Consider the following 21,772-nt stretch of genomic DNA (forward strand, 5'->3'; position numbering starts at 1 on the left):
TTCGAAGGAATAAAAAGGGGTCCGCCAAGACAAAAAGTTTGAGAACCACTGAACTATATCAACAAAATGTGGACGTTTATGTTCAACAGTTTAAGCACCAATTTTTTTTCGCTAGTTGTTGAAATCAAAAATGTACACTATAACAGTACAAACGGAAAACATGCTGCCTATTTACTTGATTATTGCATTCTTGTTGCTCAGATGTTGCTCCTTCACACCCAAGCTGTCCAATTTCTCCATTGATGCATTCTCTGTTGTGGGACCGAATTCCACCTCCACAAGTTTCGGAGCATGCTGTCCAGGGAGACCAAGGACCAAATATCGGGCACTCCTGAAGTTGTTTACATCAATAAAAATGGAATTTTATGTAGAATTTAATTGTTCTATTGAATGCATCAATGTTCTATCGTTTTTATATGAATTTTTCTTATAAAAGATAATGTAGAATTGTGAAGCTCATCTACAGCTGCTCAAGAAAGGTACAGTCAGTGGCGTTGACATGGGGTTCAAAGGATACTTTGGAGTATTCTTATTCTTTGAGTTTGCAGAGCTCTGGCTGCATGCAGCGCTCTATTATGGCTGGTTGCGCATGCCGTGGTACCATTTTTGTTTGTAGCATTATGGTTTGGTTTGGTTTTTGAATCTTTATCCTCGAACTGACAAAGCCTTGATAGGTTATTCCTGGTAGTTTCGCATACTTGTAGAGCCTCTTGACACAGGGCCAGTTACCGAGATTGACAGAGTGAAGTTTTCCGATTGTTGAAGTGTTGTTGCCGGGGAATTATTCCATTCACTAGGTGCCCGCCGAATGAAGAGCAGTCCTGAATGCGTTGCTCAAGCACACAACCCGAGAGTCGAACCAGCGCCGCGTGATCTTGAGCCCGGCACGTAACCACTGAGCTGACTGGGCGGACAAAGCTAACATTTCCAAGCCAAAGCAACTGCAACAAGTTTTCCGAACTGTTAGTAACCTCAACAAACACTACAGTTTTTCAGTTTTGAAAAGATCAAGAAAATAAAAGTAGGCCCTTTAGAAATTCTCACAAAATGTGACATAGATATAGCCGTAACTCTAAAGGACATGCTTTCGGTAAAGTTAAAAGTATGAATAAGCTCATGCTGAAACCATTATCGTTGGTCGTGTCATTGCACTTGGTATTTACTGTTCAAGAAAGTTGGTTAGCTAATCCTGTTTAGAATTGATAATGAATCCACATTTCACAACAATCGGACAGAAAAGATTTTTTTCGTTCTTTAGCTATCATTGGTCATGAAGTGGTAAGGCCTAAAATTCTAGAGCACAATTGCGATAATAACGCAGAATCAGTCAATAAAAAAGACAGTTGCAGGCTCGCAACACAAAAATTAGTTGCTGACTTATTTAGAAGAAAGCATGAACTTTCTTATTAAATCAGTTTGAAAGTGAGGCGAATAATGACCTGGGGATCATAGGCCAAGTCAAATAAGAGAACAACATTTTGTAGAAAAACTTAACTTTGAAAAAATTGACACAGCAGTTGACTCCATAAGGACAGTATAGTTTCCGATTGCTAATCCATAACCTTACCCGATATGTAGCCTACAGCCTATGATGAACCCTAAAGCTGATACTAGAATCACTAATTGTTTGTTTAGCCTATATGCAGAAGTTTAAAGTAGCACAGAGCGTACCTGTGTATTACAATCCGATGCTTCGGTATCAGGGCCTTCGCAACCCATATCGAATCTGTTTCCGTTGATGCAAACTCGACTTCTAGTTACAGTTCCGCCGCCACAAGTAACTCCACAATCGGAGAAGTCACTCCATGGTCCCCAGAAAGGACAATCCTGTTGTGACAGTGAGTTTTTAAGCTACTTTTATTTTGTCAAATGAGGTAAGTAAAGTCATTGCAAGTTAGGTAAAGTACCGTAGGCCTACATAGCAAGTTAGTTAAATTTTCCAATGGAAGATTCCACTTAAAAATTAGTTTTTCGTACTTGAACGTTACAGTCTTCATCCACCGTTCCGGGACCAGTACATCCTTCTTGACCTGGCTCACCATTTATGCACGTTCTGGATTGCGTTCTAAATCCCCCACCACAAGTCAAACTACAAGAACTCCAACTTGACCACGGTCCCCAAACCGGACAAAGCTGCGCAAATAACAGTCCAAAGTAAACATCACGTTTTACAGTTGCAGCAAGTAGCCTATGTGAAGTGTAACCTAAAGATCAGTTTTGTTTTACAAATACAGCCTTCACAAAAATTTTAACCAAGCTAAAAACCAGTCTTAACACCAACATGTTTAATCAAATATTGGTTGTAATGTAAGATAAACTAAACATCAAATAGATATCAAGCAACATTGATTGCAAATAAATCTATTTCGTTTCTTACAAGAATTTTCTGCTTTAATAATAATAAATTTACAATGTTTACAGCCATGGTGTATAGGCTACTTGAAGTAATTACCCCTAAGTTGCAGACGGCGTTTTCGGTAGTTTGTCCAATGTGGCATCCTTGTTCTCCAGGATTTCCTTCTCTACAACTTCTACTTCTGGTGCGCACTCCATTCGCACAAGTTGTGCTGCAGTCTCCGAACGGACTCCATGGACTCCAACTAGGACAATCCTGAGAAATCATTTGAAATATGTGACATTCTGAAAATGCTTTTAATGCTGAAGTTGGCTATTTCTTGGTAAAAATTTCTTGTGAAAGGTATGCATTGCGTGTTCTTGATAAGGTGATCTATATTTTAGAAGAAACTGTGCTGATTCTGGCGCATCGTGAAAAATGTACGCTTGAGCAACGCGTCTCAAGGACATTCAGCGCTACCTAACGCGGAGAATAGTTTACATATAGCGACAATTGCAACAACAAGCGGTTATTTCACTCTGTCATTTTCAGTGACAGGGTCTGCGTCCGATTTAATTTTCAAAGACTTTCAAGCTTGCGAATATTCTGACTATCAATCATATAATATTGTTTTTAGTTTGATGCCAACCATAGCTCGGATACGTAAACCTTGGTAAGAGTAAAAGTAAAGATCCCTGGCAGTGAAAGAAAAATATAAATAAACCTGCACCGGTAACTTTAAATATCCAAATATCTGCAGTTTTTCAGCACCTATAGTAGTTCAGCACATCGAATAAAACAATTTTCAGAATGGACTAGCTTTTAAAAACAGAAACCTCAAAAGGCGAGATATCAGTCAAACATGAACAGTCCATGATCTCATAAAAATAAAATATACAATTAGGCTACCATAAACACAGAAAACGTTTTTAAAACAAAAAAGCAATAACAAGACATCAAGTGTCATTTATATTACTCTTTAACCTTTAATATTGGAGCCTTTGAAACATTGTGTGGTTATAATAATTAGGATTAAATTTGATTAGCAAAATCGATTATAATTATCAACTAATTTGATTGTTGTTGTAACTTGTACGTACTATATAAAAGACAGGTTGTCCTAAGCTAAACATAGGTTGCTTTCGCAGTGCCCCATAATACATACCATGATGTTACAAGGAAGGCTTTCCACCCCATCACCAGCTGGGCAACCAGCATCACCAATAGTACCGTATATGCAAATGCGTTGCCGAGTAGTGCGACCTCCACCGCAAGTGAGAGTGCAATCAGTGTATTCTCCCCATGGAGACCATTGTGGGCAAAACTGCACAAAGTTAAATCATCAGAAGGTCTACGTTTTACAATTTGAATATCTCATATAGTTTACCGTGCATTTATTGTAACTTAGTTGTTAAAGTGAATGAGAACAGAGAAAAATAACACCAACGTATGTTGCAACATACGATGTATTAGCAGAAAACTAAACAGAATAAGACAGACTATCTTGTGATCATGTTGCATAGCGTTATTTTGAGTTACAAATGACTAAAAAAAATAGAAAAAGCGCGTAAAAACAAAACAAAAAAAAGACAAAAAAAAACGTCAAATGAAATGAAACGATGAGCTAGAAAGAGCCTATTAGTTAAAACCATTCTATCTGAGTTGAAAAAGATTTCAAAAGAAATGCATGTTTTATGGTGATATTGATGGAAGGGATTCGTAAATATTTGGATAAAATCACCCAATGGAGATCACCCAAGAAAATGTAAAACTTTTCTAATATGGTCAAATAAACAAATCCGATTTTTGTTTTTCACCATAGAAATATTATTCAACAACATTTCCACAAGCACTGGAAATGGAGTTGTTTAAGATTGACAAAATAAACTGGTCGAGAAAAAACATAAAAAAGTATTCCTTACTCCAGAGTTGCACGAGGTGGTTTCAGTAAACGGACCAATGCATCCAAGTTGACCAACTGTACCGCCAATACAAGCTCTTGTATGTGATCTTGTGCCATTTCCACAGGTAGCGCTGCAAGGAGAGTATTCGCTCCATTGTCCCCATGTCGGGCAAGCCTGGAAAGAACAACAACTTTTCGAAATTTTTGTTGACTATCACAAGCTTACTAAGGTGTTGCCAGTCGTTTCTGCAATATATGTGTGTTTTTTTTGTGTAATTATTCATTTTTATCGTGCTAAAAAGGCTAATAAAACATCTCTCTCTCCCCCTCTTTCTCTATGCTATACCCACAACAAAAAATATAAAACCTTTGGCACAAACCACTTCACAATCCAAGAGAAATCTGCAAAATGAAGCATTCTTGCCCTCATGGAAACGCGGAAATCTACGATAAGCTATAGATTGTATCTCTAGTTTCTAAAATACACAACCAAATGTTTACATTAAAGTTGCATCCTCTTGAAGCCGACGACTCTCCGAAACATTCCTCCTCTTCTCCATCACACACACGTATCCTAGTTTGACTTCCACCCGCACATGTCCTGCTGCATTGTGACCAATTTTCCCATGGCGACCACATACGGCATGGCTGTCAATGCATACAATTGTGTATCATTATTACACTTTCTGGTGATAGCCCTGGAACGGCAATCGAAAGGGCGCCGGTTCGACACCGCTCATGAGCATGCGGCTGTGTCTTTGGCAAGACACTTGAAAGCATGCCTGAAGGTGGATACGAAGATTGGCTTCTTTGCCTTCCCGTCCACTTAATCTAAATGTTCAACCACTGGGTGTAAGCCTGGACACGACGAAAAAAAAATTACACTGATTACATATTACAGTTAACTTGCGTTTTGTAATACGTTGTGTAGGTTTGTTGACAATTGGATTACTGAATTGAAGCATTGACTTACTTCCACGTTGCATGGTTCATGTTCATCTTTCGATCCAATGCACCCATCCAGACCAGGCACTCCGAACAAGCAGGATCTGACGTGAGTTCGTCTTCCTGTTCCGCAGGAGTGAGAACACTCCGACCATTCGGACCAATCATTCCAAATAGGACAGTTCTGTTTAACAAAAATAACACTTTGTGAATGGCAAATTCATCGAAAATTATTCTCATAAAGAAAGTCAGTAGCCTATCGTTAGGACACGATTAAGAAACGTTTGTTTGCGCTGATATCTAAGTTATTTATTCCATGCATGAAATTAACGTGACCAACATTTTGTAACTTACCTCTGTATTGCAGACCAGCATTTCACTACCAGAACCAAGACATCCTGGATCACCTTCGTCTCCATTTATGCAATCTCGTCGTCGGAGCGACCTTCCACCGGCACATGTCATAGAACATTTACTATACTCTCCCCAATTCGCCCAATAAGCACAAGCCTGTTGAAACAAGTAGGTTTTAAATTTAATTTTAAATCATTTTTTGCAAAATTCAAGAACTTCAAAATAGGTCGCAGAAATATTACTTGCGGTTCGTAATTATGCAAAAACGCTTTCTGTATCTACGGGTTGTTCATACATAAGCTATGAAAAGAAACGCGTTTAATTTTTTAAGTTGTCAAGCCTATATCAACCCACCTCTTCTTGGCACGATCCTTCCTCCGATTCAGGTCCAATACAACCAAGATTTCCGACATCGCCATCAATGCATTGCCTAAAATGTGTATAGATGCCCGAACCGCATGTCACACTGCAAGCACCCCAAGTACCCCATTCAGACCAACGGGGGCAGTCCTAAAAAACAAAAAAGTTCAAACCGTTGTTTATGTAAAATCAAAACGTTAAAGCTTATGTTTCAGCCTATATTTACATTTAGGCCTATCGAATTTTGTTAGGCAATGCCATATTTTAAACACTAAATCTTTCATAAAGCAATTATTAGAATTGTCAATCGCTTTTGTCGTATATTATCAAAAAGTCCATGATTCAAGGTAATGATGACCAATATACTGTAGGCTATATTTTAACGATGATAGAGTAGGCTCCTAAAATAATTATTAAAATTATAATAATACCGAATATTAACGAATAGTACCTGACTGTTGCAAGTACCAAAGTCGGTGGTGTCGCCAAGGCAACCGACAAGGCCAGCACTTCCAAACAAGCAAGTTCGACTCCTTGTATAACTACCTCCGCCACAAGAATATGAACAAGAAGACCATGGTCCCCAGCCCTCCCAAGAAGGACAGTTCTGTAAAAATATGTTTGTTTACAATGTTTACAAATTATTTAGGAAGCATAGCGTGTTTATAAATGCTGTTGGTTTCTAAGGTACAGCTGTAAAGTAAGGTACAGTTGGTTTCAGAGGTACAGCTATAGCATACTTTATATTGTTGACTTACAGTACAACAAGCTGTTTTTAATTGTGCAAAATTGATTGTTGATTGGTAGTGACTTTGTATAATCTGATGCTTGATATGACTAATATACAATTTTTGCACAACATAGCTGTTGACAAACCTGAAAGTTGCAAACTCCTTCTTCTTGATCATTTCCCAAGCATCCACTTTCACCCGGTGATCCATTCACGCATTCTCTTCCTCGAGTACGAGAGCCGCCTCCACAAGTGACAGAACATAACGTCCATTGAGCCCACGACGACCATCTTGGACAGAGGTCATCCTAACAATATTCAAAACAAGGTAAATTATAAGTTTTACACGAAGGTTGCAGGATTACGCAAAATTTGAAATGTAAAATTTTTTTAGGCGTTTTGTTATATTAAATTAAAGTGAGTTATTAGAACTTAAAGTGTTATTTAAAAATCTTGTTTTTTCTTTACCTCACTTCCGCACGTTTGCTCTTCGTTAGCATTTCCTACACAACCAGGATAGCCAAATCGTCGATTTTCACACGTTCTGCGACGATTCCAGACGCCGACTCCACAAGTCACGCTGCAGCTGCTCCAGCTTCCCCATTCCTCCCAAGATGGACAAGGCTGCAAAGTCGTAAAAAAATGTTTAACACAAACAATGTGAACTCAAAACGGGAACAAGCATAAAAAGACCGATTAGATTTAGCACGTCATATGAGGCCAATTCGAACTAAGACCATATCAAAAGCCTGTAAATGAAGAACAACACAAACAATTTTGTGCCCAAGCAACATTTCAACATAGTATTCAACTTAAGATAATTGATGGCCGATTTTAACTGTATCATTTTCATTTTGATGCTAATTAAAAACAAAACGTTTACTTACGCCTTCACCACAATCCTCAACATTTTCTGAATCCCCAAGACATCCAACATCGCCAATAATCCCTCCAAAGCAGACCCTAGTACGTCGTCTTGAACCACCGTCGCATGACACGCTGCATTGAGACCACGTGGTCCACTCTGACCAATCAGGACAAGCCTAAAAACATTCCGTTAAAGTTTCCTCATCATTTTCCGAGTTTTTTGGTCAACGACAACCAAAAGCTTCGCAGATATCATCAAAATCCGAAATCGACAATCGTCGGGATGCAGCTTTGACTCTTAAGTTTGCATATGTTTACAATGAATACCTACATGTTTAAAAAAGAGGCCTACGGAAACCGTAACAAACTTTGGTTAGCCTGCTGATGCTGTGATGGGATAACAGACATGAAAACAAACAATAGTTTTCAATGCAATTAATTATATAAGCACTCATCTTTAAGCTTGGGAAGCATTTAAGTCATTAAAATTCGTGGGATTTCACGAATGACACCACTGATGTAGTTTTTAAGAAGTTTGTGCAGTTATAGTGATACTAACAAGTCAACAGTCACATTTTAAATTCCATTGAATGGAAAACTGTGTTAGCAATGCAATGCCAGCCACGTGACCGAAACATAATATGTGTTAGTTTCATGTTTTATTATTTCCCTTGCACAAAATTGTATATTACAGTTTTTTTTTATAAACAAGCTATTTTTCAGGTGTCAGAACAATAGCGTTTTAATATTTAAATCATCCGTCGTTGCAACGCTCATGTTACGTATATGAAAGCACAACTGACTGCAGTGTAGAAGTTGTGAAAATAGTTGAAAAAAATCTAACTGATATACTAGTGAAGTGTTAGTGAAGAACGTGGATTTAGAATATTAGGAAACATTTAACTCATTTGCATTAACCGTACAAATGAAACAAGTTAGCATCATGACATCAGTGTTAAATCGTTTTATTAGAAAGAATTATTTCTAATTTCTAATAAAAACTATAACACAAATCAGTACCAAAATATAATTAATAATATTAAAAAAAATACTAATCAATATAGATATGTCATAGGCCTATATTTGTATTGATATACCTAAGTTGCTTTGCACATTAGTATCAAACTTCATAGATTACATGCAAACATTAGTCTACTAGAATACTATAGACTACAACATGCTGTTAAATTCACTTTGTTTGCATATTAAAATAATGTTTTGAAGTAAAAACAAACTAATGGTCATAATCTGTGAAAACTAGTCAGTGGTTAGAAGGAGAGAAATGACTTAGTCTTGTTAGTCTGGTTATTCAAAGCAGAATAAGAAGCAATCCATGATCTGTAGAAAAAATGTGTAGCGTTAGAAAAGAAAGTCAATGATACCTAAATAAGCACACTGTTATACATGCAGTAATTTAAAACGAAGGCAGTCCAAATACAATGAAAGTTTCATTAAATGATTACGTGTTTGTTGCATACATGAAAGTTCTAACTGATCAAATCCGACAACAACACTGGACTCTTCTACAGGGCACAAACTCAAAAATTCTTTTTCGGAAGGCGGGGGAATAACACAGAACCACGTCTCGACACGATGCCACAAATACAACACTACATTATCATCACAAATACTCAACATAACAAACTTATACTATTATGTGCTGTGATTTTGTTGTATCATTTCTAATTCCTTAAATTTGAATTGCATTGGTTCCCTTGGTCCCAATTTAGCCCAAATTTGAGGGGCCTCTGTAGCGATCCATTATTACTTAACATAAGTTTTCCTTTCATTTCCTTAAGTTTCTGTAATTTCTCATGTCTCAAATGTTTGGGGGACTCTGTAGCAATCCATTATTGCATCATTTTCTAAAGATTTTGTAATTTTCAATCTAAGCTGCTTCCGCGTTAAATAGAAAAAAAAGGAGCAGACAATAAAAACACTTTGCATTTGGCATCAAAGGCCAAAGAAAAAAAAATACTTAGTAGAGTGCATAGTTCTTACGTACCAATTTGGACGACCTTCTGATTAATTCGACAATATAATATGAACTACAATTATGTGGAAATAGTTTAGTGGAGTCAGATAGCCAAATTAACCAGAATATTTATCAGACAGACAGAATCTCATTAGACAGTCAATTAACATTTAAAATCTCATCTTATACATTTTGTGATAGTTCAGCATAGTTTGCAATAGAAGAATATCATATTACTTAAACCATCCTTAAACTTAATTCAAAAATAACCACAGAGTCACACAAAGCAGTTCACTTCAGCATTGAGATTTTTGTTTCGTTTCTTTCGAATACTATTCATGTGAAACAATGGTTCTTAAAGGGATTCCTGGAAACCCCAGATTCCCTTAGTAGCAAATCAAGGGTCTGGGGAGAAGTGTCTAATGTGCATTCATCATTGCACATCCTTTGTCAATTGCGCAGATAAAGAGGATGAGTCATTAGATCAATACCTTTAGAAATAAATCTATCCATGGTTGAAAGGGTTGAATACCCTTGCTTTAGAACTTAACTTGGTTTTAAATGTCTAGTTAATTGAAAAACTTCACAAAGTAATTTACACTACCAATGATGTTTGCTACGGCGACGTGCTTAATCATACTTGTTCGTTGCAGATCTCTTCTTGTCCTGGCAAGTCATCGCAGACATCAGCAAGTGGTCCTCCACATTCTCTGCTTCGGAAGCGTTTTCCAACGCCACATGATCGTGTGCAGCTGCTCCATGGTGACCATTCAAATTCTAAAGGACAGTCCTGCGCAAGAAATGTTGATATAAGCTGAAAAATATCAAAAACTAATATGTTCATATGAGAATTTTACACTATTATTTCGATGACTTTATTGCTAGTCAAAAAATAAAAACTTTTTATGCAAGCTTATACTGAATCAAAGCTTTGATCATAAAGGAAAAAATAAAACGATAGCAACAAAGAAATGTGGTGAACACCAACCGGTCCATTGCAGGTTGCACTTTCTTCGACGTTTCCCTCGCAACCATCTTCTCCTGGTTCACCGTTCACGCATTCTCGCGTATGTGTTTGAATTCCGACTCCACAGGTTGCAGAACACCGTGTCCAAGGTGCCCATGAAGTCCAATAAGAACAAATCTTAAACAAAAGTTTAAAAACATATGCTTGTTTCATTATTTTTCCTAAACTAAATAAATTCAAAAAGGTTAGAGTAAATGATAAAATTAAGCTTTTTTTAAACTTGATCAATAATACCCGAATTTTGGTATGAGAAATTATATGGTATTTTTGCACTCACCACTTCAGAGCAAGAATTTTCCTCGTTGTCTGAACCGAGGCATCCAACCTCACCTGGAGAACCATCATTACAAGTACGAGTGTGCGACCTTGTTCCTATTCCACAAGATACACTGCAAGGTGACCATGGATTCCAGGAAGACCAGGATGGACACGTCTAACACAACAACGGCAAGTGTTGATAAAACAAGCTGTATTATGAAAAGCTTTGAATTACGTTAATTCTTAGTTGATGTAGTTCGGAAAAGTGATAGCATTGTGTAGGATACTGACCTGTGTGTTGCAAGTTTCTGATTGTTCATTGCTTCCAAAGCAAGATCCTCGCTCACCAACGCAAACTCTTCGTTGGGTCCGAGATCCTCCTCCACAGGTCCTTGAACAACCATTCCATGAGCCCCATTGGGACCATATGGAGCACTCCTAAAATGATGTATTTTGCATTGTTTCTAAGAAAATATCACACTCTTTAAAAAAACAAATCAGCCTAAGCGTAAATTAGGTAACGTTGTATCGCATCAAACAAACGGAGAGGAAAATTGCATGTTTACGACAACATTAACGAACCTCTGTGTTACAAGGAGCTTCGTCAACATCGCTTCCGACACAATCCGGTGTGCCTTCAAATTGATTGATGCATACTCGCCGTCTTGTCTGTGTTCCTCCATCACACACAGCATCGCATGTACTCCAAGACCCCCAACGTGACCAATATTCACAAGCCTTGTAAGTATAGAAACAGTTAGCCTACAGTATTTATCAAGTTACTGTAAATATTTTTTGTCAAGGTTGTTGGTAAATGCTTTGCAGCAAATAATGTATAATAAAACGTGGATTTCTCGACAGTTTTCTGTCAAAGTGTCTCAAATCGTTGAGAGTTAAGCGGTAGAATCGGTAAGTAAAAGAAACTAAGATGCGCACATGGATAGCGTCTACTACAGTCAATAATAAGCAAAAATACACAGGGTTTGTCTTATTTGGGTGAAAAATTCATGTTTTTCTAAATTTGACGTTCCGCTTAACTCGACGGCTTTTTCGATTCCCCTTCAGGTGTCAAGTTAGCCGGTTTCTACTGTGTTGTAGTTTCGTAAACTGTAGATAATTACATTTCCGTTACAGAAACGATCGTCAGCAGCAAGACCATAGCAACCGATCTGACCAGGTTCGCCATTGATACAAATCCTTGTTCGAGATTGACTTCCACCACCGCACGTGTAAGAACAATCCGAATAAGGGGTCCATAGTCCCCAAGTTGGGCAATCCTAAACATCAACAAGCATGAATGCAACCAAATTGAAAGTTGTGTTACTGTAGTGTACATGGATTGCATGCAACAAAAAGGAAATGGTGATGGTAGGCTACTAGAGCTTACTTGTGTCGAGCATTCGCCTTCTTCTCTGAAATTACCCAAGCATCCATCCTCTCCTTCATCACCATTTATGCATCGACGAGTGTGATAGCGGACACCAGTACCGCAGGTTTGGTCACATGCTGACCATGCTCCCCATGACGACCAAAATGGACAATTCTAGCCAATAACATAACACGTTGAGTGACTATATAACCTTTTCATAAATTTCCAAAGTGTGTTGTAACTTTATTATTGTAACCTTCATCGCTTTGATTTTAACAGTTAAACTGAAGTTGTATGTAGTTTTCTGTGTCTATACAGTAGTTCTGATATGAAATTAAAATTTAATACTTACTCCAAGTATGCACGTCTCTCTTTCTAATACGTCTCCAGTGCATCCAGTATCACCAGGAATTCCGTTGATACACATTCTCATTCGAGTTGCTTCTCCTCTGCCACAGGAAGTAGAACAACTTGTCCATGGCGACCAGATATTCCAGTATGCGCATTCCTGCCACAAGGCAGTAAATAAACGACGTGTTGGTATATCGACTATTGTAGTTAGTAGTATCGGTATCTTTTTTACAGCTTCGGTAGAGAGTTTGTCTTGTTGAACCATAGGCATACGAAGCCGAGCAACGTTATCAAGTTTAACATATTTAAAGATTATTATATTTACAAAAAAAAACACAAAACTACGCAACAATTAAATATCGAACGTTTTCGACATCACAAGATGTCCTCTTCAGGAATAGTTACTGTAAATACTTTTTTACTTTTAAGTTACTTTCAAGTACTTTTTTGTTTTGCACGAGTTAATGACGAAAAATAAAATGATATGATGATAATATTGTGAAATTTAACAATACTTTTAAGGTTCGTATCTAAAAGTCATGAGAGAACATAACATAAGTTTATTACTTGAACTGCGCAAGCTTCCGACTCTCCAAGAACTCCATCGCACGAAAACGATCTTAGACGTTGCTGGAAGCAATCACGCGTTCTGCGCCTAACACCCCCGCCACATGTTCTACTGCACTCTGTCCATTGCACCCAAGGATCAAACTGGGGACAATCCTTGAAACCGAAAGAAAAGTTGCTAAATAAGCAATGAAGAAAAAAATTGTTTTGTAAAAACAATACTATTTGATAGAGTAAGCCTTTTCATTGCACCACAAACATATCAAATTGAGTAACGTCCATGGGTTTAACATATTTTTTGTTGAGCAAAAAAAGTGATTTGAAGTAATTATTAATATTAAATATAGGAATGTTATTCAATTCAATTCATTTTTTGTCGAAATGCAGAAAAAACGTTGTTGTGGAAATAAATACAGTAACATAACCAACAAAAGAAAAAGGTGGTAAAACCGTGATGATTTAATACGTGCGTGCAAGGATCTAATTCTAAGGCTGCTTATTTATCTTTTTGGTCAACCTATTTTTCTATTTATACCTCAGTATTACACGACGCTATGTCAAGATCTTCGCCTGGACAGTTTCCTCCAATGCATGTGCGACGTCTCACTTGGGTTCCGTTTCCACAAGATTGACTGCACTCATCAAACGATCCCCATCTTGTCCATTCCGAACATTGCTACAGTTGAACAGTTACTGAGCATTTAGATTGGTAAAGTTTATGCTCAATGAGATATTGCGACAAAGATTTTTACTTTTTGGGTGTTACTTGAAAAGAATGTAGCCTATTTGTTTAGTAGTTAAATTGTGACAAATTCAATGATTTGTTGAGCCCACCTCCAAGTTTGACCGTACTAGACATATTTTGTGACCAGCGTCATACACTATTACTGTAAATCTGTTTTGTGTTGATATGCTTGTAATAGTAAGACCAAAACCGAGACGTGGGGTTCAAAGCACACTAATAATTGGTTCTACTAGCTTTCCAGCACCGAACCAACTCATGCATATTGCATAATATCATTTCGATTTATTTTTTTATTCGAAAATGGAAACATTCAAGCTAAAACATCTACAAACGAAACTAAATCAAATCTATTCTATTTGAATAAGACCTTCTGATGATCCGTTAGGTGAAACAATTTGTAAAGGCTTCAGATAGTAATAACTATATTTGATTTAATTTGCTCTGCTTTGCTTTTTTGCTTAGCATTGAGCACTTTTTTGTAGTATTGATAGTTTTCATTGTTTTACAAACGAAACTATGTGATTTTTTCTACTGTTACCTGTCCGTTACAATATTCTTCTTCAAGTGTTGCTCCGACGCAACCATTCTGACCGACATTTCCATTAACGCATTCCCGTTGATGAGACCGCACACCTCCACCACATTCTGCTGAACAAATTGTCCACGATGACCAAGGCGACCACGACGGACAAACCTAAACAAGACGCAAGATATCAGCTTTTTTATAGCAGGTATGAATATCAAGTGTTTTACAATCATGTGGTTTTATTCTCTTCAATTTGCAGTATATCTTTTTACCTTGTACAACGTACATACTGTGTCAAATCTAAAGCAAAAGTGGTATTAAATTTAAAGTATTTTACATGAAACCAAACGATGTTTTGTTTAGAAAATTATAATATTTATCGACAAGCCCACATTCCAAGTTTACTTGCAACACGCACTCGATACATACCTCATTATTACAATCGATTGCTTCAAATGTACCTCCAGAACATCCTGGATCTCCTTCTATCCCGTTAATGCAAATACGTGTGTGTGTTTGAACACCACCTCCACAAGTCAATGAGCAAGGACTCCACGAAGACCACAAAGTAAAAAATTCGCATTGCTGTGGAGAAAAAGATGCGAAAATAATTTAATTAGGACGAGGAGTCAGAAAGCTTACAGATAGCAAACTTACTCCTCGCCGGCATTCCTCTTGCTCGGTAGCTGAACCCTGGCACTCTCCTTCGATAGTACAAGTTCTGGAATGACTTCTTACACCACTTCCGCAGGTTGAACTGCACTCCGTCCAGGTATCCCACGATGACCACATTGCACATTCCTGCAAAGGTATATAATAAGCTACAGCAATAAAAATTACATTACCAGAAAACCAATATTTAAACTGTTTGTACCTGAGCATTGCACACGACACTTTCCATTGACTCGCCTTCACAACCATCCTGTCCAGGAGAGCCGTTTTCGCATGTCCGACTTCTGGTCTGTATTCCACCACCGCAGATTGTGCTGCAGACAGTCCAAGTGGTCCAGTCCGCCCATAACGGGCAAGGCTAAACAATGTTCATACACTTAAAACGTGTCGAGGTATACGGGTATGCTTAATACGTGGAAGCAAACAACCAGCCAATAAACCAACAGTTTCAAAGATTGTTAGCAAACTAAGCTGTTTCATTTTTTTTTTTTTTGAACCACATCATTTAGATAATCCAGTTGGCTTCAAACCATAAATGCGGTTATTTTACACTTAAATAAAAAAATAAAAAACGTCAATGCATATTACTTCGGAGTTACAATCTCTCATTTCTTGGACATTTTCGTCACATCCTGGCTCTCCAATATTTCCATTTACACACGATCGGGTTCTTAGAGATGAACCTCCAGCGCAAAGGGAAGTACATTCAGTCCATTGACTCCAGTCAGCCAACCGTGGGCATAACTGCGTAAGTTTTGTTGTTAAAAAGATACAATGCTGTCACATATAAACATAAAACATAAAATAATCAATGTATTGCGCCTAATGGTCTTCGTACTTGGTCGAAGCATGTTTCCTGGAAAGTAGTGCTTCCAATGCAACCCTGGTCACCAGGAATACCGAACTGACAAGTTCGTTCTCTCGAACGAATTCCTCCTCCACATGAAACACTGCACGACGTGTAGTTGCTGTAGTCGCTCCAAAATGGACAAACCTAATTGCAAGAAGCAACAACAATTTTACGTTTTCTCATTTTCTTTTAGACTTACGCGGCCAAACCTGAATCAGCAGTTACACATTGACAAAATTTCAAACAAACGAAAAGATTTCTATAAGGTCTGAAATCAAAATAAAACAAATATGTATGTGGTTTGCACTACAACAAAGAAACAAAATCTGTACCAAAACTAAAAACCGAATTTTTACCAACTCCAATTACAACTACTTACCTTAGTGCCGCAGATCTGTGATTCAACATCAGGTCCTTCACATCCAAGATCCCCAGGACGAGCGTTAAAGCAACGACGAGTTCTTACACGATTTCCACCTCCACAAGTAAGTCCACAATTGCTCCACAAAGTCCAATCACCCCAGAAAGCACAGGACTATAAAACATAAAATCAACGCAGAGTGGTTAGTATTGAAGTTTTTATACATCTATTAAATTTAGGCACATACGCCAATATAAAAAAACGTTTTGACGTCTCATTTCTTACCGTTTACCAAAATAAAACAAAATAAAGTTATCCAGAGTTGCTAAGGGAGACTCATGACCCACAAGAACACGGCCAAATATGTCGCTATTTGAAGAAATTTCTAAGAGTCTGAATTGTTACAATCATAGCTATGACAAACCTGTCATCTTCCCATTTCCAAAAGTAAGTAAAATAAGCAATATTTGCACCTAGACATATTTTTGGCTTGTTTAACCGGAGATTAGGCATGTACGTTGAGCACAGTCTACACAATAATAATATAATATGTAAGACTTTCCAACTGCACCCTGGAGGGAGTATCCTTTGGTGTATCGCTTTAGGTGCAATTGCATGTTCCAAAACATCATGAGTTTTTTGTAGATTCTATGCTGTAAGCTGCTCATTTGATGTGTCAATTGAAATGTTAGTTCGTTTCGTTTTTCGCCAAGTTTAATTTTGCAAGTAAAATATGGCTTTTGGCGAAAGATCCTGCTATACAAAAAACCTAACGACTTTATGATGAGACTACTGCCAGGATGCAGCTGCGGAAAGTCTTACATATTTTACATTATTATTGCATAAATTGTGCTTAACATACATATCTAATCTCTGGCAAAACAAGTAAAAATATGTCTAGATGCAAATATTGCTACTTCTTTAAGTAGGAAAATGACAGGTTTGTCATGGTTATGATTGTAACAATTAAGACTCTTAAAAATTTTCCCAAATAGCAACATATTTGGCCGTGTTCTAGTAGGTCGTGGGAGACTTAATTGTAATTAAATGCGGTAATTTTGTTCTTATTTTCTATAAATGATGGTAAATTTAAAAAATATAATCTTGATTGCTGTGTCACCCCACGTGTCACCACATACTGCAGAATACAAAAATCGCATCACCAGCTTCACGTACCCCTTGCTGACAAGCTTCCGAAATCATACTGCGCCCAGTGCAAGATCCTTCACCAATTATCCCATTGGTGCATTGACGGAAACGTGACCTTTCACCTCTACCGCATTCTTCATCACAACTTGTCCAATCTGACCAGAGTGTCCAGAACTCGCAATCCTAATAATGGTAATAGTGGTGATTATAACTATCGTGTAATGCCAGTACCCTTTTACAGGGGTTCTGTGGAACTATAGAGTTTCAGAAAACAGGTAAGTTCGTTGGGTTCCGTAAGTTTAAAGGTTTTCACGTGAATTCCTCGTTTTTTAGAGGAATTGGCTTCTTCTTTCAGAATATTGACACGTCATTCTGAATTTTGAACACTCCAAGTAGGCCATTTAATTAAACAAGAGGTTGAGTGCAGTCAATAGCCGAAAAATAAAAGCTGATGAAGTTGTTGCGTTACTTGTTCATTGTTATGCTATTAACAAGAACGTTATTGTTTTGAATCTTAAATTTTTGCTAGTGGGGGTTTCGTGATAAACGCGAAAATAAATCAGGGGTTCTGCGATGACAAAAACGATGAAGAACGCTGTTTTATGCTTTCGGTGATTTGCAGCAACAAACCGTACAATATCATTCAGATGAAAAGGAAAAGTCGAGTAAGTAAGGTAATCTAAAAGTAAAAAAACGTCATTTAAAATTTAGCGTTTAACCCAGTTTATACATTTGAAACAATTTTACACATTTAATTATTGTTTATTAAGAAATAACTTGATAATGTTGATGGTGTTAAAAACAACAATTAAACGTTTTCAGATAATACACGACATTCCCAAAATGCCTTGTACGAATACTTTCGTTAAACTAATTTTATTCAAAACATCACATTGTGCAATCTGTCAAGTAGGCTACTCACAGTATCACCACAGGCACGTGATTCTTGCACACCACCATCGTGGCAACCAATCTCTCCAGGTGCACCCCCAAAGCAGCCACGTTGACGATACTGCACTCCACCACCACACGTCACACTGCAAGGTTCCCATGACAACCAGTTTGTCCACATAGGGCAATCCTGAAAGAAAAAGTCATAGAGTTTCCTTAATTGCAACTTAATGTGTACAAAATGGCGTGATTAAAATAAATAGACTAATAAAAAATCTCAGTTTTGAAAATTAAACTATAATCATGAACGTTTGCAAAATTAACACGATAATGAACATGTAAGGCATAAATGATATGAGATGTTCTACTGGTGCAAATTAAGCTAAACTATCACAAGATGTATACAGTGACAATCTGCTTTTATTCCGACGTTTCGTCAATCAGACACGACTGACTTCTTCAGGGGGCTAGACCAGGTAGTGACTACCTGTCTAGCATGGCAAAACACAGGACATATTGCTGAAAACAACTAAACATGCAAAATGAAAATTCAACTTCTGGACAAAAAAACTTATCGCGCGCAAAGTTTGAAATAAGTTAGAAAAAAGGGGGACTTAATTGCGATCAACAAGAAACTTAAATAACAACAAGATAGGAGAGTGAACGGCATGAGTCATGAATCGAGTTTTGTACGCACTACTGCACAGTTTTACAATCAGCATAAAACCAATTTAAAAAAACGTCAAATCAGCACTTACAATAGTTTTTTGTAGATAGCGGGAAAAGAGATGCCATCATTGCGATTCATTACATGAGGCTTTTGATTGATGAACCAACTTTCAGAAAACATTCGCTTTTTATAATCACTTTCAACTTTTAGAATTTTAGAATTGCTCCAAGTTATTTTATGATCTGAAGTTATGGCATGCATGCAAGGAGCGGAATGTTCAGGGCGTTGATATTTGAAAGCTCTTTTGTGTTCATTAATGCGAGATTTGAGATCTCGTTTTGTTTGGCCAACATAAATTAAATTGCAATCATCACAAGAAACTTGGTACACTAAACCTGAGATTTCGCTTTGATTCAAGGGGTCTTTTAAAGATGGCAAAAATTTACTTATTGTCAAGAAAGGTTTCAAAGCGACTTTTACACCAATTTCATTTAAGATACGCCGAATTTTTTCAGAAACTCCCTTAACATAAGGTAAAGAAACAAAAGACTTATACTGGGTAGATGGGTTACTAAACTTTTAGGTTGTCGTTGGCAAGCATGCATTGTAAGGCATAGCTTAGAAAAAAAGCTACATAAATATTTTAGTTCACCTGTGTGTTGCAATCTTCAACGAGTCCAACATTTCCAACACAACCAGGTTGTCCTTGAATTCCATTAATACATAGTCTAGAGCGAGATCGGGAGCCACCACCACACGTCAGAGTGCATGCTCTCCATGGTCCCCATGGAAGGAAGTATGGACAAGGCTAAAAACGATTAAAATTATTGTGGAAAATTTATTAATTATAGAACGAAAACAATGAAAACACAAGATTAATACGTCTGTATGTAATTACTCTAGAAAATGCATGTAAATCAACCAGGTTTGGTTTAGAATTTTGTACCTGCCCATTGCAATATCGTTCCTCAATTTCTGGCCCACGACAACCAACGTCGCCAGGTTGACCGTTTAAACATGTTCTTGAGTGACTTTGAATTCCACCACCACAAGTTTGACTGCATTCTGTGTAATTACTGAAATCCGTCCACATCGGACAAAGCTAAAAAAAGGTTTGTATCAACGTTAGAATGAAATTTTAGCTAATTCAAAAAGTGGACGAAATACATAACGAATATATTCAGTTAATCTCTTTCCGCTGTTTTTTTTTTATGATGTGAATTTCAAGCGTATTGTATCACTATATCATACACGAAAATTAATATAGCTTAAAAACATTTTTAGATTTTACAGTTTATCCTCACAGAAGGTTGTTACTTTTATAGTACATTTCAAAGGAATATAATTTACTTGTTCATTGCAAGATCGCCTAAGCACACTTGAACCTTCGCAATCCTCATCACCATTGATGGCATTGATACAATATCGTATTTGTGATTGCTCGCCGCCATCGCAGGTTTGGCTGCACTCACTCCATGGAGACCAGTCAGAATAGAACGGACATGACTGTGAAATGAAGATCTATTATTTTGGGATTTTTTTGTGAAAATTATATGGCTTATAGCAAAATTACTATCGGCACAGTTTTAATTTAATTTCAGTCATTTATTATTAACATTTTACGAATATCTGTTGTTTAGTTTAGATGAATTAAGTTATTTTCCTGACAAGGGCAGAAAGTTTTTTCGAAAACGTTCGAATTTATGTAGTTATCTTTTATTTTTATGTATTGTTTTTGAAATATGCAATTCAATCCTATAAAGTTGCTATTATTTATCTGTCTACATTATTCTACAACATTAAGTGTTCTCGATCAGGACAAGCAAGCAGCTATAACCTACGCAACAAACGATATTTTACTTTTTTATACCAAAAACCATTTGTGTAAAGGTGAAAAAAACATGTGATAGAGCAAATCAATAAAACGTAATTTGTTGAGCAGAATGGCTGAGCTAAAGAAAAGTTACGTTTACGACGCAATCCGAAGTTTCTTGTGCTGGTCCATTGCAACCGAAGTCTTCAAAGACGAAGCCGTCGGTTCCATTGTATACTGCCAAGCCGAAGCCGTCGGTTCCTTCGTAAATTGCTAAGTCAAGGTCATCGTCTCCATTGTAGACTTCTGAGTCGTAGTCGCCCACGCCTTCATTGTTGTCGTAGCCGCCCTCGCCTTCATTGTCGTCGTAGCTGCCGCCTCCATTGTCGTCGTCATTTCGGTTGAGACACCGACGCATGTGAGATCTTGTCCCTCTACCGCAAGTCACACTACAAGCAGTCCAGCTATTCCACGGACTGTAGAATGGACAACCCTGCAAAACAACTAAAATAAGTAGACGTCTTTCAAAGTAGGTGTAACCATGGCCACCTGGAGATGCAGCCTGAGTTGTCACATTTTGCAGATTTTGATTAAAGCTACTGCTAGTGCTTGACTGAAATTTTTTGAGATGTTTTTACTTTTTGCTGTCTCCTAATGACATAAAACTTTTTTGTTGCCTTGGGGAAGCAGTAGCAAATGAGAAAAAGTAAGTTGTAAAACGCTAAATCAGACTGTTATTGAAAAATTAACAGTCTGACTAAAATCTTCGAAATCAAATTTTCTTTGTTTTTTAACATGTGAGGATGTTAAAACCTATTGTGTCATCTGTGGAAAAGAGTAAAGAAAGCGTAAAAATCAAATTTTTACAAAAATTTATTTAAACGTTCGCCCAAAGTTAGAAAAACCTGAAAATTTCTGCAAAATGTGACAAATCAGGCCGTATCTTTAGCTGGCCATGGTGTAACCAACGGTGAGCATAAAACAAGAGCAAAAATGTTATAAGGAAACAAGCTCAGCAGATAGCCAGATATTTCTACCAGAAATGAAATTTCGA

At 37.3% G+C, this 21,772-nt stretch overlaps 1 protein-coding gene across 1 annotated transcript in view; it reads right to left on the reverse strand.

Moving 5' to 3' along the window:
* LOC145778979 (uncharacterized) overlaps positions 1–21,772 on the reverse strand; it is a 91,635-nt gene that overhangs the window by 16,901 nt on the left and 52,962 nt on the right. The window contains exons 92-128 of the mRNA XM_082590562.1: positions 20,873–21,211; positions 20,256–20,411; positions 19,852–20,007; positions 19,558–19,713; positions 18,267–18,425; positions 17,372–17,527; positions 16,214–16,369; positions 15,823–15,978; positions 15,573–15,728; positions 15,187–15,342; positions 14,970–15,113; positions 14,742–14,897; positions 14,325–14,480; positions 13,577–13,717; positions 13,042–13,197; positions 12,476–12,631; positions 12,142–12,297; positions 11,876–12,031; positions 11,337–11,492; positions 11,046–11,192; positions 10,774–10,929; positions 10,458–10,613; positions 10,110–10,259; positions 7,515–7,670; positions 7,096–7,251; positions 6,774–6,935; positions 6,349–6,504; positions 5,892–6,047; positions 5,538–5,693; positions 5,212–5,367; positions 4,740–4,886; positions 4,258–4,413; positions 3,501–3,659; positions 2,453–2,611; positions 1,978–2,133; positions 1,672–1,827; positions 176–331 (exon numbers count right to left, since the gene is read on the reverse strand). Coding sequence (XP_082446688.1) covers positions 176–331; positions 1,672–1,827; positions 1,978–2,133; positions 2,453–2,611; positions 3,501–3,659; positions 4,258–4,413; positions 4,740–4,886; positions 5,212–5,367; positions 5,538–5,693; positions 5,892–6,047; positions 6,349–6,504; positions 6,774–6,935; positions 7,096–7,251; positions 7,515–7,670; positions 10,110–10,259; positions 10,458–10,613; positions 10,774–10,929; positions 11,046–11,192; positions 11,337–11,492; positions 11,876–12,031; positions 12,142–12,297; positions 12,476–12,631; positions 13,042–13,197; positions 13,577–13,717; positions 14,325–14,480; positions 14,742–14,897; positions 14,970–15,113; positions 15,187–15,342; positions 15,573–15,728; positions 15,823–15,978; positions 16,214–16,369; positions 17,372–17,527; positions 18,267–18,425; positions 19,558–19,713; positions 19,852–20,007; positions 20,256–20,411; positions 20,873–21,211 — 5,919 coding nt within the window. The remainder of the gene's footprint in view (positions 1–175; positions 332–1,671; positions 1,828–1,977; positions 2,134–2,452; positions 2,612–3,500; positions 3,660–4,257; positions 4,414–4,739; positions 4,887–5,211; positions 5,368–5,537; positions 5,694–5,891; positions 6,048–6,348; positions 6,505–6,773; positions 6,936–7,095; positions 7,252–7,514; positions 7,671–10,109; positions 10,260–10,457; positions 10,614–10,773; positions 10,930–11,045; positions 11,193–11,336; positions 11,493–11,875; positions 12,032–12,141; positions 12,298–12,475; positions 12,632–13,041; positions 13,198–13,576; positions 13,718–14,324; positions 14,481–14,741; positions 14,898–14,969; positions 15,114–15,186; positions 15,343–15,572; positions 15,729–15,822; positions 15,979–16,213; positions 16,370–17,371; positions 17,528–18,266; positions 18,426–19,557; positions 19,714–19,851; positions 20,008–20,255; positions 20,412–20,872; positions 21,212–21,772) is intronic.

This window comes from Aplidium turbinatum, chromosome 10, assembly GCF_918807975.1.
Source record: "Aplidium turbinatum chromosome 10, kaAplTurb1.1, whole genome shotgun sequence".
Classification (NCBI taxonomy): Eukaryota; Metazoa; Chordata; class Ascidiacea; order Aplousobranchia; family Polyclinidae; genus Aplidium; species Aplidium turbinatum.